The 18,837-nt window shown below is 38.7% G+C and overlaps 1 protein-coding gene across 3 annotated transcripts in view; it reads right to left on the bottom strand.

Moving 5' to 3' along the window:
• The window catches only part of PTPRO (protein tyrosine phosphatase receptor type O), a 272,959-nt gene that overhangs the window by 14,659 nt on the left and 239,463 nt on the right, over positions 1–18,837 (bottom strand). For all 3 annotated transcript variants that reach the window (XM_010368473.2, XM_010368474.2, XM_030939691.1), the window contains 6 exons: positions 16,888–16,923; positions 13,062–13,143; positions 3,495–3,585; positions 2,321–2,397; positions 1,616–1,750; positions 633–755 (listed from right to left, as the gene is read on the bottom strand). In XM_010368473.2, the coding sequence (XP_010366775.1) occupies positions 633–755; positions 1,616–1,750; positions 2,321–2,397; positions 3,495–3,585; positions 13,062–13,143; positions 16,888–16,923 (544 nt within the window). The remainder of the gene's footprint in view (positions 1–632; positions 756–1,615; positions 1,751–2,320; positions 2,398–3,494; positions 3,586–13,061; positions 13,144–16,887; positions 16,924–18,837) is intronic.

Here is an 18,837-nt window from a genome sequence, read left to right as displayed (position 1 = left end):
GTCTGTCACAGAAATATTCAGCGTTTGCTCAGAGACTTGTCAGCAGAAAGGTGGCAGGCCTTGTGAGAAAAACAGACTTTTTTTTTTTTTTTTGGATGTGTTATCAATCAGAAATCAATAGCCCTTCAAGAGCGATAGGGAATTATGATTAATAAGACCTAGAAGTACCTTCCAAACAATGAAAACCAAACCAGAACAAAATGAGAAAAAACAAACAAACAAAACCCAAACTACTAAATCATGGTTTCATTATTTAATTTAAAATGTAAGTGTGCCTTATAGACCCTAATTATATTCATATATGATTAATATAAGTAATGAGAACACGTCTGTCCTCAATGATGCCTGATAAGCAATGATTAACAGTGTCTTCTATGATCCTGAACTAATTTGAGATGAACTAGTGCAGACTTTTTACTGCATCTTCTCAGCCTCTCCAAAACAAGCATATCATCCCCACCATCACTGATGAAATGGGAAACAGTGACACTGAAAGTGGATTTTTCCTCTTGAAGGAGGCAGCATTGCAAAGCTCCAAGTGCTCACTGGGGCGGTCTCCCAGCACTTTGCCCGGCGGTGGTGGGGTAGGTGGCAGCACAGGGACAGCACCTCCTCTCTGCTTGGTGACTTACATAGTTGATCCGGAAGTGTCTACAGGCCCAGTCGTCCTGCTCTTCCTCTGAAATCATCTCCACAGTGATGTCTCCGTAGGCTATAGGTTCTTCCGTGAATGGCCAGTAATGGTCACATTTCACCTGAAGCAAGGACAAAACAATTGTTTAAAACAAACAGGCTAGGAAAGCAATTAAGCCTGTGTTCACTTAGGGAAAACAAAGGTATTTGCCTCTGAAAAATTAGATAGGACCCTGGTGAAGATGAAACGTAAAGCAAATACAATCGTTTTTGCTACATAGTGTGAATTCTTATCACATGACGTGGGTCATTCTTATCATACCTAACTAAAACAGAGTTGAGGGGTCAGAGGATAAAGCACTCAGAACACCCCAGCTACTTGGGAAGCTGAGGCAGGAGAATTGCTTGAACCCGGGAGGCAGAGGTTGCAGTGAGCCCAGATCGCGCCATTGCATTCCAGCCTGCGCGACAGAGAGAGGCTCTGTCTCAAAAAAAAAAAAAAAAAAAAAAAAAAAAAAAGCACTCAGAACGCGTAACATTGTTCCAGGAATATAATTCTCTGTAAGCCCTGGTTGCCGAAACTGCCGTTAGTAACTTGAAACCATTGTTATCTAATAGCAACTGAAACAACCTGCTGCGACTCTGAGACTAGTTTTACCCACCACCATCCATTCACCAATCCGAGCTTGCCAGCTCCCCAAAACTTTACTAGTGCTAATGAACTTTCCTGCAAAACAATATGCAGTATTTCTCCTTTTTAGAAGACTTCCAACCTTCTCTTTTTTCCTTTGAACACTGCAGAGACCACCAGGTCTGTGTGTTTGCCCCCAAATTGTAATTCTTGCTTCCCGAATACAATGTTTTAAATTTAGCGCTTTGTCTCTATGTTTTATTTGACTTTGAAAACAGCAAGCATTTCATCAATGGCAGAGGCTGGAGCAGGTTTTGCTGCTAAGTGGGAACTGCTTCAGTAAGTACGTACCCTCCTTTTCTCATTACACTGAGTGAGCATGACAATAATCTGAGACTTCTGTTGCAGGACCATCTTCCAGAAGTCATTTCTGGTTTCAGGCAGTGGCCCCTGGGTGGCAATATACTCCTGGGGTGAGTTGTATCCCTGAAAGATAAGTGACAAAATTATCACCTAACCAGCCACTGTCAGCACCAAATGCTGCTCAACGCCTATGGGAAAAAAACTGAAAATTTACTGGTGATAAAATTGGCAAAGGATCACACACCTATGTAACGTTTTCTCCTTTTTTAATCAAAGAGGCTATCAGAGTAACTGACCATAATTAGTCTGTGTGATTGTAAGCATTGTTCTCCAGAAGGCTGCAAAAATCACATCCACACCTTTTTATGACAATAATAACGATCTTTATATTTTAAAAGTGCAGGTGCTAGCGTGGAACCCTTTGAATTTGGTTGCTGAAACTGAAATTTAAACACAAGATTTAAACATAAAGGACGCTTTCACTGGTCCTTTATAAAGAAAGAGAAACATTACTAGTCTATGGACTTTTTTTTCTATTCTTTATTATGAAGTGGGGTAATGCAGACTTTTTAGAATTCAATTGCTGGGTTGCGAATGGCTCTCTTTTGAACTGTTTGACACATCCATATAGCCCTGCTAGTCTTTATCTGGCTGGGTTAGCACTGGGGTGCCTGATTTTTTTTTTCTACTTACAGGAATATAGTTGGCATTGATGTAGTCTGCACCTTCCTCTTCGTTCATGGAGACTAATCTCACACGGCTGAAGTCATCTGTAGAGAATAAGGAGAAAAAAATATTAAAATTCAGGATGGAAGGAAAAATTATTTTGACCCTCTCTATCCAATATTACGTTAAATCAGTCAGTGACAGAGTAGGTAGATAATAATTTTTAGCCTGATATTTTAGCCATTCTTCAACTTTAGTTTGTTGTTTAAATAAATAAGTGAATATCTTCCAACCACTATTTTTTTTTTCACTACCAGCTCTCCTGTCCTTGAAAGAATTGTTTCCAGGATTGTTTAGGGGTTGTGCAGAGTATTTCAGGAACTAAAATATCTGTGAGACTGATTGGACAGCTATAGTATGTAGCCTAAGCACACAGTTTTCACTTCACCTAGAGATGTCCAGAGAGTTCACTACTTTCAGGAAGCCTAGAGAAGAGAAGATGCATGGGTTTCTTTTGTAGGTGGACATTAAATGAAAGAAGTAATTTCTGAACTGTGGACAGATGTGAAATGTTATTATGATAATATATCTAATTTCATCAAGAAACCATATCAAGAAGAGACTTCTCTTTATAGAGCGTTTTCAGCCTTCCTTTTCTCACTTTTCCATTCGTGCCTAGCTCCCACAGCGTGTAGTAGAGAGAAAAGTGAAATATAAACGGGAATGTATTTTAATTGTTTTGTAAGTACTTTATATTACCTTTTTTCTTGAATGTTGCTTTTTATTACAAAATGCTAAACCACTATATAACTTGTCAGAAGTTAGAGAAGGAATTTAAATATATTGCATTGCCTTTCAATTTGCCTCTTTCCATTATCAATGAATTGACTGAAAATATTTTATGAGAGTACAAGTGATCCAGTCCCCAATTTGACTATGGCTTTCTAATCTCTAAAGGGCCAAATGGTCAGTCTTTTTGTTCAGATACAATTCATTTAAAAGCACAATAATTAAATCTTCCTCCATATGATAAGATCTAAAGACATCAAAGCAGAGTGAGATCAGTGCAATCTCAGATGTGGCCTTGAGATCCAGACCACAGCTGGGTGTGGTCAGAGATTGGTGAAATTGATTAATCTGCAATGACAGTCCTTCAACCCTTAAAAGACATGGGTAGGATTGGCACAATTGATGATCTTACATGGTAGGATGTTTGTGTAACGGTTTTTACATCGATTCAGTGGAAGATCTGCAGCAAAGTGTGGGATATCCAGTCCAATCAATTTCAACTCCTGTAAAGGACAGAGAATGGATTTGAGATTTCCACACATGGTGTGAATTGGATTATCGTTCACACTGGTTTATTGCTCACAAGCCCTTTGGTATATGACACTGCAGTAGCTCCCATTAGAGGCGGAGTGTACTCTTCTACCCCACTATTGTCAACTTGTTTTGGCCAATGATCTTAGGTAGAAATCAAGTCCAATCGGGAGCTTTCAATGCACTTGCTTGTTTGGTTTGCCCTCTTGGGTGTCTGCCATCTGCCATGAAAAGGACATGACCAGGGAAGCTGCTAGTCCCAGAATGAGGAGACACAGAGGGCAGACCTGACTCTGACCCACAGCCTGAAGCAGAACTGCCCCAGCTGTTCCACAGACCCATGAGTGAGAAAAGTAAATGTTATTGTAGAGATTTTGAGGTAGTTTCTCATATAGCATTACTGTGGTAATAGCTATCTAATACAACACATAAATACCTTGGATAACTTAGTGGTCATTTGGAGAAGTAAGAACTATACGTATAACACTCAGGGTATGAAAAATTTGAAAATAAAAATGTTTTTCAGATTTTTAGAGGAATAGGGTTACTTAAGTTTATGAAATTTGTATAAACATTTCCTATTCTCTGAAGGAATCTACGTTTTTTTTTTTCCTTGGAGGCAATGAGCCTTAGAGAAAATAGTAAAAAAAGAGTGAGGAAGGAGTAGGGAACAATCTCCATGTTAAAAAGTATAGGATTAGGCCGGGCGCGGTGGCTCAAGCCTGTAATCCCAGAACTTTGGGAGGCCGAGACAGGCGGATCACAAGGTCAGGAGATCGAGACCATCCTGGCTAACACGGTGAAACCCCGTCTCTACTAAAAAATACAAAAAACTAGCTGGGTGAGGTGGCGGGCGCCTGTAGTCCCAGCTACTCAGGAGGCTGAGGCAGGAGAATGGCGTAAACCTGGGAGGTGGAGCTTGCAGTGAGCTGGGATCCAGCCACTGCACTCCAGCCTGGGCGACAGAGCGAGGCTCCATCTCAAAAAAAAAAAAAAAAAAAAAAAAAAAAAAAAAAAAGTATAGGATTAACAGTCACTAAATATCTGGTAGTAAATATCTGAATATCTGGTGATGAAACCTCAAACATAAAGATGGATCTGTAGTTGTTGGGGAAAATCCTTTAGTGAGAATAAGAACATTCAAATGTCTGCCTCCATATATTGGTACTCTTATAAAGCTCATTTCAGAAGGTGCACTGATAGGAAATTTTTATATAAATAACCGTCACACTTCAAAAATGGTATGTTATGGGGTAAGGGGGATTTCTAAGTTGCTACGCCATGTGTCTTATAGGAAACAAAGGGATTGTGGTCAGGCCATCTGTATTTCTTGGAGGCATCATTCACATTGTGGTCTATGTGAATGGTGTCCACTGGAGTTGTACAATGCACAACCAATGCAGTGGATCTAGTTATATTCCTATACAAATTTTAGAGGAATATTAATAAACAGTGTACATAACCGTGTATAAGCAGGATTACCACTGTAGTGTGCATCTTTCTATAAGACTATTAAGTGAGACAGAAATCACTTGTTAGAAATTTTATTTACATTTATAGAAAGTTAATATTGAGCCCAAGTTTTACTCTTCATAATTCCTCCCAATTATTACTTCAAGGAATCAAAGTTGGAGGAATACTTTCCTGGGAGAAGAATTTTGGAGCATCTTTTAACACTCTTGAAGAGAATTGGAGACATTGGACCCATTGGACCATGTTCTAGTATTGAATAGGGATATCTCTTTCATGCCCTTTGTGTCTTTATGCAATTGTTCTTTGCAAAGCACATGTTTTATTAATCAAGTTATTGGGTCTTCTGATGCTTTTAAATAGAAGATCCGTGGTGGCAAATTACCTTGTGCTTAACGGCATTGGGTTGCCTGACTGTAGCCAACATGGATGAACCAACAAAATTTGCCCAGATTTCTCTCTTCCTTTGATTTCTCATCACTTTTGGCTTTTCAAGATGACAATATCTCAAGTTCTTTGGACTAAGTTGATGTCAGTCTTACATACAAACTATGTTACATTTGATTTTCAACTCACAAAATTGGTTTTCTTCCATCTCAAGCACTTACTTGCCAAATATATTTAGGTAGATGCTTGCCATTGTTACTTTATAATGGAGCATTCCATTTTAAAGGGTATTCAAAGGTTGACTATATTTTTCTTGTAAGAAACAACTTATTTTTAGTAAATTTCAACTAAATCAGTGTAAGGTTTAGGTTAGTTCCTTTTGGTAGTTATAAGCTTATTTAAATTGCTTGAATTATTTTAGAAATCAACCTCCTTTAGAATGCATAGATATTTTTTCAAAATATCTCACATATTTTGATGTGCCACTTATAAACTGTATGTTCGTGGAAGGGTAGTTAACTTTCTTTTTTTTAACATCAGTTCAATTACCTGTAAGATAAGGCTAGTAATTTCTCCATACCTTCCTTTTTTATAGTGACTATCAAATGGAATAATTTAACTCAACAAATACTAATACAGCACTATTGATAATCATTGTGAAATACTTTTGCGATGATTCTTTGTTTTGCTTTGCCTGGCTCCACAATTTCTTCCTCCTTTGCCATGTATGCCAGCAGACCAATAACTCTTCCCCCAGTTTCCTTGCTTTGGGGACAGACTGGTAAGCCACGGGAAAAGGCCTCAGATACAAAAGGAATTGTGGAAACAGATTGAGGCTGAGTGTTTGAGCACATGTGGAAGCTGACTAAACTGATAGAACTTTAGCTGTGTGTTGCCTTCTTGCTGTAAATACTCTAAGTTGATAAGAGAGGTTTAATTGGCTGAACACTGTAAGTGGAAGTTGCCAAAGTTGAATTGCAGCAAAGTGGGAACTGCATGTAAACACAATATGCTTTGCAGCCTTTGTAATTTAGCCTGTCACTAAGTGGAAAATAAAATATTAAGTTTCCAGTTCAGTAGCTTTGAAGTTATTTTCTTTCCAACCATATGGAAATTCCATTGGCTTAAATCTTTATGAAGACAAAGTATGGAGTGATAAACCTGAAACCCACATAAATCATTTTTGAATTTTCTTTTGTCAGTTTTGCTTCTAAATATAATTTATCACCCTTTTTTTCTAGGCTATACAGTCATCTGTAGTGGGTTGATTGGTGATCCCCAATAAGACACGTCTATGTCCTAACCCCTAGAACCTGTGAATGTGATCTAATTTGGAGAAAGTGTCTTTGCAGTTGTAATTAAGTTAAAGAACATGAGATGAGATCATCCCGGAGTAGAGGAAAAGGAATGTAAAGATGGAGACAGATCAGAGTTATGCAGCTGCAAGCCAAGGAGTCACTGCGGCCAACAGAAGCTGAAAGAGGCAAAGAAAAATCTTCCCTAGAGCCTTCAGGGGGAGTATGGCCCTGCTGACACTTTGATTTTGGAATTCTGGCTCTGCAATTGTGAGAATAAATTTCTGCTCTTTTAAACCACCACAACTGTGGTAATTTGTTATGGCAGCCATAGGAACTAATACGGTCACCCAAACCCAATAGCAGGCTACGTTTTGTTGGCTGTGTTTGAAGCATACAGGTCTTGGAAAGCAAAGCACAAGCATATACATTATATTAGTTGACTTGGGCTGCCGTAACAAAACACTAGAGAGTGGTGGTTTAAACAGTAGAGATTTATGTCTCACAGTTCTGGAGGTTGCGAAGTCCAAGATCAAGATGCCAACAAGGTAGATTTCATTCTTAGGCATCTTGTCTTGGCTAATCCTGAGACTGTCTTGGCTAATCCTGAGACAGTCAGGTAGGAGGGGGTCCTTGGAGAAACTCCAACTAGCCTGCTGACAGAGGTAGAGCCTCGGGAAGTTCACCATGTTTGCAGTGGGGAAGGAGCCTGGTCTCTCCTCTTCCTGTGTGGAACCTGAGATTCAAGCTGCCGGTGGGAAGTGCTCTAGCAGGGACTCCAGCCTAGTGAGAGTCCCTGTTTCTCCCTTTTCTTCCTTTTCACCCAGTAAAACCCTGTTTTACTCACCCTCCAAACAGCCTGTGACCTAAATTTTCATGGCTGTGAGATGGACAAGGACCTCCTCTTTAGCTGAACTAAGGAAAAGTCCTGCAACAATCCCACCATGAAGTCCTCACCCTCATGAGCTCATCTCATTCTAATTACTTAGCAAGGGCTCCATCTCCAAATACCATCACTTTGGGGGTTAGGGATTAAACATAGGAATTTTGGGGGATCACAAATATTTACCCCATAACCTGCAACATCATCTTCTGAGGACAGCACAATCTGTATTCTGGTCTTAGGGTCTGTAACAGTGTCAGTTTGCTTTTGGTGTTTGCTTTGGGATAGGTTGGACATCTCAGCCAGATGAACTAGACTACTAGATTACTTGTTTGTAGGCATGGAAAAAGGGAAGAGAAACAATGTGCCCGTGGTGTTGACAGAAGAAGTTCCATGTATAGCAAGTAAATTCTACTACCAGAAATCAAAGGTCACCTCTTGTGAACTGCACGGCCAGTTCTGTAGTTTGTTTTTTTGTTTGTTTGTTTGTTTGTTTTTTATCTTTGCAGCCACATGTCTGAACAGAGATGGTGAGGGCCTTTACTAGTATCCTGAACAAGCACTAAGTACAGGCATTAATAGCAGAATGAGCAATATGTGATATGTCTTCTGGACTCTCACATTTCGGTTATAAGGTCTGGTTCTTCAAAATCTTTCCCATGTGAAACGTAAAAAACGAGGAACCTGTTTTAATCCCTGGGTCCCAAGACTTTTAAAGGAAAGGTGTATATTTTTATCAGAAGGATAATCAATCTTTCTAGCAGATTTAAAATCAGATTCAGAGGAAAGAAGAAATTTATTCAGTAAACACAAATTAGTAACTCATATAGCTTCATGTATGACTTACAGCTGTATTGGTAATATATGTAAATCCAGACATTGGTTTCAATTTGCAGAATACTTATAAATGATGTAATTTCTCAATGCAAATGTGATATTTCAATGTCAGCATAAAAATGAATACAAATACTAGGCATTAATATAAACAGAACAAGTAAAAGTTCAGCTGCTGGAATTATCTAGACCAAGGTGATTCGGTCATCTCATACCCTCCTGAATTCTCATTAGAGCTAGGAGCATTTTTTTCCTTAAGCCTCAATTAGCTATCAATATATTTCAAGAAAATTTGAGGGCTGCCATGTGAAAGGTCCAGCATACACCCTGAAATCAGGCACAGGAGCACAATACTTCTATGAAAATCAGCGAGGAAACCCTGACACTGACTCTGAGGATGTAGGGGCAGAATGGGACTGAGGACTGGTAATACCTGAAGTCTGTCAAATGAAAAAGGAAGTAAATTGGACCAGTGGGCCACTGCTTGAGCAAATGTGAGTCCAAAACATACAGTCTAAGCCTGTGACTTAAAACAGAGCCCTAGAGAGTAAGTTGTGTTTTCCCACCAGAACATGTAAACAATATCAGGACTTACCACCCAATTAATAACATACATGACCAATAATGTTCTAAGAATAGAAATGTATGAAGAGAGCATCATAATAAATAACAATATTAAAGACCTTCAAATCATGGTGTAATGGTTAATTTTATATGTCAACTTGACCAGGCTATAGTGTCCAGTTGCTTGGCCAAACACCAGTCTGCTGCTGTGAATTTTTCTCATATGTGATTAACGTTTATGTAAGTAGAGTTTGAGGAAGGCTGATAATGCTACGTAATGTGGCTGGGCCTCATCCAGTCAGTTGAAGGCCTGAAGAGAACAGATGGGTCCCACAAGGAGGGAGGAATTCTGCCTCCCCATTGCCCTCAGACTCAAAACTGCAACCTCAACTTTTCCTTGGGTCTCCAGCCTGCCAGCCTGCCCTTCAGGTTTCAGACTTGCCAGCCTCCATGACCTCATAAGCCAATACCTTAAAATAGATCTCTCTCTATATAAATCATATTCGTTCTATATAAACATCCCATTGGTTTCTCTGGAGAACCCTGACTAATACACATGGGTTATAAAGCTTGGTTGTAGCCTCATCTCATATTTAACCCATATTTCTCAAACACATTTGGTCTAGGACAGTTCTCCATTGTGCAAGACTGTCCCACTCATGAAGAACATTTAACGCCCTGTCCCTCTTCCATAAAATACTGTTAGCATCCTCCTCCTAAGCTATTATAACAACCAAAACCACTCCCACACATTTTCAGATTTCCTCTGGGGGCTGACTGGTACTTGTCCAGTTGGGAACCATTGATCTAGTTCAACTCACCCATTTTATACATAAAGAAACTAAGGTGATGAGAAAATGTACTTAAAAGCAGAACATGATTATTTTTCAGCACACGACTTCTGTACAAACTCCAAATAAAACCCCAATATAAAAAAATGAGAAAAAATGATATTTCACTTGCAGTGCTCGACAAAATGTTAACCTCTTTAATCATAAATCAGCTATTAGAAATCAGTAACAAAATGGTGAAGATTATAAGGCACATGAAAATAAAAGAAACAGAGGAAAATGAAGTAACACAAATGACTAATAGTGCTATATGAAGATGATGTAGCTTACCATTAACAGATAAGAAAGTAATTTCTTTGTAATGTGACATTATCAATGATTACAAATGTGGGTATCTACTGTTTGTATAGTTTTAGGAAGTGGGGAACACTCAAACACTGGGAAAGCTTACTCCACTTATGGGAAATTTACTCAAAATGCAGATTTTGCATATACTTTGCCTGGGCAGTTTCAATCCATAGGAATTACTCCAACAAAGTAGTTGGATAAATTGAAACTTATACATGAGCATGTTCACTACATAAAAAATCTGTAGGTAATACATCATCCCCCCCAACTTGTTATGTATCAATTGGTTAAGAAAAAAACATGTTTTTTAAAATGTTAATAATTAGTAGCCACACTGTAGTGAGGATTTAGGTTTTTAGATTCCTAGTTTAGCACATTTCTGACTCCCTTATAAATCCAATGAAGTCAGGCTAAATGTATCCATTTATCCATTGAATGTATAAAAGCCCTCAGCATATTATAAATTGAACATTTAGCACATACAATTTATAATTCTGCTTTTCATAGTTTTGTGATATCTAAAGACAGCATGCTCATCACTTAGTGCCTGGTTCTCCCAATACCCTCTCTTTATTGGGAGATAATGCCCTTCTTAGGTTTTACTACTTGACCACATGGTTCCAGTTAGAGATTCTGTGCATCTGCCCTCTCTGGCTGTGATTAGTTTGAATGGGCACCATGACACAGGCTTGTCCATCAAAATCCTCCCCTGTCAATTTTCAAACTACAAACAAGAGAGACAATAGTTCCCTTTGGAAACCATGGAAACAAAAGGCTGTGGTGCTCAAAGGTTGTTGTTGGCTGCTTTTCACCATGAAAAAGAGGTTGGACTGGGCGTCATGGCTCACAGCTGTAATCCCAGCACTTTGGGAGGCCGAGGCAGCTAGATCACAAAGTAAGGAGTTTGATACCAGCCTGGCCAGTATGCTGAAACCCTGTCTCTACTAAAAATACAAAAGTTAGCCAGGCATAGTAGCGGGGTCCTGTAGTCCCAGCTACTCGGGAGGCTGAGGCAGGAGAACTGCTTGAACCCGGGAGGCGGAGCTTGCAGTCAGCCGAGATCGTGCCACTGCACTCCAGCCTGGGCAACAGAGCGAGACTCCGTCTCAAAAAAAAAAAAAAGAAAAAAGAAAAAGAGCTCGGTGTTCAGTGAAACAAAGTGAACAAAGTGAAACCAAGGCAGAGAGAGAAATAGAGAGGCCTCTGCAGGGCTCTAGTCCCTGGCTCCAGTCATCCCTGAAACTGTGCTGCTTCCCTCCCCGTGGTTTAACTACTCAACCCTTTCTTTGCTTGTGTGAGATACCTTAGTATCCTTTGAATAAACCCCCTTTCCTTTAGTCTAAACTAGTTTGTGCTATGTTTTTGTCACTCACAACTAAAAGAATATGTTTACTGGAAAATGACTTGTTGAATTTTTTATAATCATACAATTCAGAAACAGTGATAGTTACACTTGGGTTTCGAGACATAAACTGTGAGTTGCCAGCGGAGGTAATGATCCTAGCTGTGCCACCAAGGGGCATGCAGGAATTAAGAAAATGTGACTTTAATAAGGTTAAAAGTGTAGCTACACCATAATTTCTATCACCATTGTCGGAATCATCTAGCTATTTATTTTCTCAGGTTTGCCTCATGTTTGCTTAGAAAAAATTCCTCCTTTCCTTGATATACTTTCTGAAATGCCATCCTCATCATTCATTTCCAATTCAAATTGAATGTCTTTGAGTATAGCATTTGGTGTAGCATCTATAATTTCCTAGGCACCTGCGTGCAATGGATAAGTGAGCAGGCTCTGTGTAGAATTTTTCAGGACACAGGTGGTAGTTAGGGGTCTTTGTATTTGGTAATGTATAAGATTCTTCTCATCCTCAAATTCACCGTTAGTGTCTCCACACCAGGACCACTGATGCTTTTTGCAGACTACAGCTGTCCTTGGCTGATAAGTGGAAAGGAGAAATGATTTTAAAAAATGAAGAAAAAGCAGCTACCTTAGTAGAAAAGAGCACTTAAAAGGCTTTATAAAAAAAACCAAAAAAACTGCAGAATTTAGAAAAATCACTTTATCTTCCCCTTTTCCCTGAATCACTGAACACTCAAGCCATGCTATAGAAACCTGAAGGATGGGAGGCCATTTAGACTGTTATGAGCTATAAAATATGTGGTAGGAAAAAGTGAGAACTAATTATCTTCCCCCACACTGCTGAGATCTTAGACTCACTTCCATCTCTTCTGACACATGGTTTTAGATCCAAAGAAATATGTGTCCTTCAGAAAAAAAAGAGACGTTGGCAATCTTTTTCTTAACACAAATCATGTGTAAATTTATCTCCCCAATGTGTCCAAGGAAAGAAAATAAAACTGCACAAAAATTATTAAGTAGAATGCCAGGAGTCCTACAGTTTGAAAGGCCCCACTCCAGGATGTTATACGCCCAGGACACAAAGGGGGTCAGTTTTATTCACTATTCGCCCCTACTGTGGCCTAAGAAGCATGAGAAACACTACAAATCCCCTGAAAGGGAAAGTCTGTCTCAGGCTTCATGCCTCAGCTTGCATTTTTCTTTTTGTACTCTCAATTTCCCTGAAACCCTAATTATGATGGCTTCTACTATACCTATGTTTGCTACCTTAGTACCTGCACCTATTCTCTTCTTCCCCTCATTGGTGCCACCTGAGGCCTTGCCTAGTCAGCAAGGATTGACAGCCCTTGCTCTGAACCAGCAGATCAGCACCTCCTACCCCCACCTGCCAACACCCTTTTTGTTATGCAAACACATCACAAGCACTGCCAGTGAGCAGGGACTTGATCCCAACACAAACCCCACAATTCCCAGGCCCTTTCCATTATAGAAGGTAGAAAATGCCTTAACCACTCACCTCAAACTGAAGAGAAAATTTATAGTCAGAGTCTTTGGCCATATCCTTAATATAGGCATCAAAGTCATCCAGTTGAACCGGGCTTTGCCAAACACAAAGAAATATATATACACTTTAAAATTCTTGCTGATAGGTATAATATATTAATATCATACTTCTTAATTTTCTTGGAGAAAATAGAAGTTTTACTTCTCTAAGGTTAGCACTCACCTTTTTTTTTTCTTTTTTTTGATTCAAGTTACCAATCCTTAATATATTGCAATTGAAAAGAAAGGCATATATATCCAGCTTCCTTGATAGGAGAAATCTCTAGATTATCACTTGACTCTTACTCTAGCAGTACAGTACTATATACACACATACTCATATAAACACCCCCATATATGTTGCCTCTAGAAAACTCTGGCATATGGAAGATAACAAAGGAATAGATTCCAAAGACCTGTTTCAATTACGGTTTTGCTTTATTGACTGTGTTATCCTAGAGAATCACCTAACTCTTTCAGAGTCAATGTTCTCATCCATAAAATACAATAGTTATAGCTACGAGCTTGACATACGGTATATAAAGAACTTTGTAAGTTTCAACAGCTTTACAAGTATAAGGAATTGTGCTGCTAGCTACAGTCTCTCCAAAGCAGAGGCAGGATCAGTGGGATGAAACTTTTGTCTAGAAAGCTCCCAGGGTCTCACTGGAGTGTCATCTTTAGAGGCTTGCATATCTAGATTCAATCAAGTAACACACCTGAGCTTATGTTTCTGCATCTGCAGCAGCAGTTCTCACTTCGTTGTTTTTTTTGAATAAGAATCCAATTTTACCTCCTGTAGTTTTCTGTAGCTGCTTATCTCCTCTAGAGCCTACCTAAACCAATGTGCTGTCTAAAGTAGCTCTCTGCTTCTGCAGAATGCCACATTCTGTCATCTAACTCAAGCTTTTCCACTTTGGCAGGGTCCTTATAGTTGACCCTTCCCTTGGTCTTGTGGCATGTTACTCAGCCTATATCATCTAACTGTGGTCTTTTTTGTTTTGAGACAGAGTCTCGCTCTGTCACCCAAACTGGAGTGTAGTGGCACTATTTAGGCTCACTGCAACTTCTGCCTCCTGTGTTCAAGCGATTCTCCTGCCTTAGCCTCCCAAGTAGCTGGGACTACAGGCAGGTGCCACCACGCCTGGCTAATTTTTGTATTTTTAGTAGAGATTTGGTTTCACCATGTTGTCCAGGGTGGTCTTGAACTCCTGACTTCAAGTGATCCACCTGCCTTAGCCTCCCGATGTGCTGGGATTACAGGTATGAGCCACTGCTCCCGGCCTAACTGTGGTCTTATGTCTAATTAGCAAATACGTAGTATTTAATAATGCTCATTTAAATTGTTGATTAGCTCATCTGATGAATTCCTTTATGTTAATATTTTAGTAAATTTTAGAGGGCGTTATATCTTCCAGAGAATACTTTGAAATGTTTTTAGTTAATAATAATAACTCATTTATAAAACATGCTACACTTCGTAAATATTCACATGCGTTATCTTGCTTAATCGATCCCTGAGGTAGGAATAGACAACGTTAGCTCCACGCTCCAGCAGAAGAGCCACAGCTAAGAGAGTTAAATGAGTAGCCCAACATCACATGTCTACAAAGCAGTAGAATTCTCACTGGAATCCAGGGAGAGTAAGTCCTGGTTCAGAACTTGTCCCACTTCAAACTTGTTATCCTTCCAAAATAATGGGCTAAGGTTGGGACTCCTCTCCTGGAATGAACTCCCTTAGAACGGCAATCTCTGGCTGGTGTCTTTGGGCTGTGTATTGGCCTTAAAGTTGGATTTAACAACTCTGGCTTTCATCTTGTTACTAGGAAAATGGGCACATGTACACTGAAGGCAAACCAGACAAAGTATTTATGGGTTAAAAAAAAGCAAAAGCAAGAAGCAGAGGGAAAAAGAGAGAGAGAGGAAGGAATAGCAAACAGAAGAATGGACATAGGGAGAAGGAGAATGACAAGGAGAAGAAAAAGAAAGCTGGAAGGGAGCAAAGACCAAAAGGACAAATACCTACAGAGGAAAAAGGAAAAGAGGAGGTGAAGGAAAGGAAGGATGGAATGAAGACAAGTGGAGATAGAAAATGAGAACCAGGGGGACACGGTAGTGGTGGGGCATTTGGAGTGAAAGAGAAATGGTAGAGAAGGCAAATAAAAAGGTGAGAGGAAAGCTTCTCAAGAACTGTCTTCTAGAGAAGGAGAGAGGACTCAGAGGAAAATAAGAGGGGGAAGGTGGAAGCTGAATTGATGTGAGTTTTTTTTTGCGTGTGGGTATGTTCTACCACTCCTAATCTCTACCATATCTTTTGTCTGGGTCTTGTTTCTCCTTCTTTTCTTTGCCTGGGTCTTGGGAGGAGCAAGCCTTGATAGTCTCTCCTTTTTGTCCGAGGACACTATCTTCAAAATGCTCTAGACTCTGCCTCTTTAGCTCACCTGCCAATCCAACCAATAGTTTTTGGTAACAAAGTCTTTCTGTTTTTGTGAAATCATCCCTCCCAGTTGACGGTACCCTCTCCTCTATTCAGTCTGGTCTTATCTCTCCTACATCAGTTGGTATGAGCCAATGGAATGTGTGCTGCTTTGAAATTGACTTAGAGACTGGACACGGTGGCTCACGCCTGTAATCCCAGCACTTTGGGAGACTGAGGAGGGTGGATCACATGAGGTCAGGAGTTCTAGAACAGCCTGACCAATATGGTGAAATTTCATCTCTACTGAAAATACAAAAATTAGCCAAGCATGGTGGCATGTGCCTATAGTACCAGCTACTTGGGAGGCTGAGGCAGGAGAATCACTTGCACCCAGGAGATGGAGGTTGCAGTGAGCCAAGATTGTGCCACTGCACTCCACCCTGGGTGACAGAGCAAGACTTCATTTCAAAAAAATAAAATAAAATAAATTTAAAAATAAAAATAAATAAAAAATGAAATTGACTTAGAAAAAATTACTCTGTTTTCATACATGCCATAAAATTATATGCCACTTAAGACTAACTAGAAACATTTTTACATCAACTTTTCTTTTGGATTATGTCATGGATTACTCATGATTTCTTTCTATAAGCATAGATGCCACAGACCTCGCTGGATCCCCTAATTGCCTTCTTGTACTAATTCACCAGTGTTCTATCTAGGCAGGTATCAAGAACAAACTCTATATAAAGGAAAGTTCCACTCTTCATAGGTAGAAATATAACTAAGAAAAGGTGTGGAGGTGATAATCTAATAGGCTTTTGAAATCAACTGGGGGTTAATTTTCACTCACCACAATCGTAATTCTTCTGATTTAATGGTTTAATAGATAAGGAAAACCATAGGCTAGGTTCATTATCTTTTCTATTTATTATACAGGTTTCTTGAGACAGCATTATCAAAGTATTTATTATAATATCAAATAGAGTAAAAGCCTTTTCCTGCAATAAACACAGAATTTCAAAATACTAAAAGGATTTTTGAAACTCTTTGATGTAGTTAAATATTAGGTTTTCATATACTATATTTAGAATACTACATTTCCTCCTCCAAGACTTTAAAAATTACTAACGATCCACTCTCTCAGATTTGATATGATAAACATTGTCCTTATTTCTGATGTGATTTCTGTGATACACTTTTCTAGTGGCCACTGCCACTCAGGCATAAATGACCAATACATTACTGTGCTTAGCTATCATAATATGCATTTGCCTCTTTCTTAAGCATCTCTTCTATTTGAAGACAAACAATCTTTAATTGGAACATTAAGATTATTATAACAAACATCCTTTTAAATGACATAGTAAGAAAAACTTACTTTGTCAGTTTCCTCTTCTTTAAACCATTTTTACTCCTAATAATTAAAAAAGAAAAGACAAATTTATCTGGGCAAAATAACTGATTAACATAAGAATTAAACTTGAAGAGCTTTAAATAATTACATCAGGTACCTCAGTTTTATTTAATTTTCATTAACACACATCAGGTTTGTTTAATTACTTTTCCTTACATGAGAAGATAATAATAATTTCAGATTCATTTTTTAAAACTCCACTAGATTGCATGAACATATCTGCACTTTATACTTTCCATTTGCCAAGAACTGAGTTCTAGAAATGAAATTTTTAACTGCTGTCAATTAAGTTGCTAGAGCAGTTTGTAAATGTATAGAAGTATTTATCTACCACCTGAACACTCCAGTTTCTACAGGCAGGCAGGAAGAATTGGGGAATAAAATGGAGAACTAATAAAGAGAGGGTGGAATGTTGTTTTCTTAATTAAAGACTAAAATAACTTTTTCTGACATTTTTCTTTGGGGATGTGAATGTGTGCTGTCAGTGTGGACATGTATCTTATACAATTCTACAATGGCATTGTTTTTATTTCATCTTGAACTAATTTTTAAGCTATCTGAAGAAATGGACCTATTCCTGCTTGCTCTTCATCATTACTAGTCTATAAGCTGAAACACAAGAAATGCTAATACATGCTTTAGTTAGTTATATTTGTTTAGGGGATAATTGCCGTAATTGTTTTCACCCAACTCACCTAAGTTATCTAAAGCTAACAGTATCTATCGAAGCACTTTGTGATTGTATTATTATCTTCTATAAATAATAAATATGAAAACATGATTGATTGTATGAATGACATTATAGCAAAATTTTGTAAGTAATTCTCAGAGGTCTTTACATAATTTTGATGGAAGCACCCGCTTTTCAGAAAATAAACAGTCTATAGTAAATAACCAGTTGTAATCTTAGTACTTTAATGTGTCCAAATATTTATTTATATTCACAATTATGAATGTTCGGATATCTCCACTTCCTGAAAGCTTTTAGCAGGATGAAGCACTACTTTGTGCTTTCACAGCACTTTGCAAACGGAGAGTTTCTCACATTGTGTGACTGTTAGTTGCAGGTACACACCTTGCTACACTCACTTTATAACTTCCCCCCAGGGCTGAGCATCGTTAATGAAACACATAGTGGGTGGTCAATAAATGCTTATTCAATTGAACTGAAACAAAATATCTCTGCCATGTTACCCTCAGAATTTCACTTAATGATTCCTTTAACAATTGAGTACTAGACTTGGGCTTGTGATGTTCTGATTGAAAAGATGGGACTTGTGGATGAAGAGAAAGTAACGCAGGTCAGGAAATGTAGGAACACATCCACCAAGGCAAGTGGTGTTTGTGGTTTTCAGGTAGCTTTAATTTCCTCCCACTTCTAAGTGAAAACAATCCATTCAATGGTTCCTGTTCTATTTTTTCCTCCCTCATCCTCTTTGTCTTCCATACCTGAGATTTAGAGGGAAAAATCAGTCCAGTTTTTACTCTGCCTCTCCCTGATCCCCTCAAAAAACATTGTCATGTTGGACATAGCTGTATATTATAGACGTTTGGGAACCTAAAGGAATATTTATTGATAGTGTTTTTTATTCAGCCCCGTGATGGTAATTTAGTTAGTTTTAGGAATTCCATATTTACTTCTTGTGGTAAGTGCCAATTACTTCAGTGCTTTCGGAAAGCAGAATGTCAGCGGAGATGACTAACAGCTCTGGTGAAGTCAGGAGGCTGCCAACATATTTTGTGATCAGGAGTGAACAAAAAAATACTTTCCTATCCAAACAGGCTTTAAAGGAAACTAGGAAGTAACAAATGTATGTAAGAGGGTAACATTGAATAAATTCAGTGCTGAAATATTAAGCTGCTACTACTCGGCAGCTGTGTAGAAACTTGATTCATGGAGGAGAGACACATTTT

This window comes from Rhinopithecus roxellana, chromosome 10 (assembly GCF_007565055.1).
Source record: "Rhinopithecus roxellana isolate Shanxi Qingling chromosome 10, ASM756505v1, whole genome shotgun sequence".
NCBI lineage: Eukaryota > Metazoa > Chordata > Mammalia > Primates > Cercopithecidae > Rhinopithecus > Rhinopithecus roxellana.
This window is presented reverse-complemented; position numbering and strand designations above follow the sequence as displayed.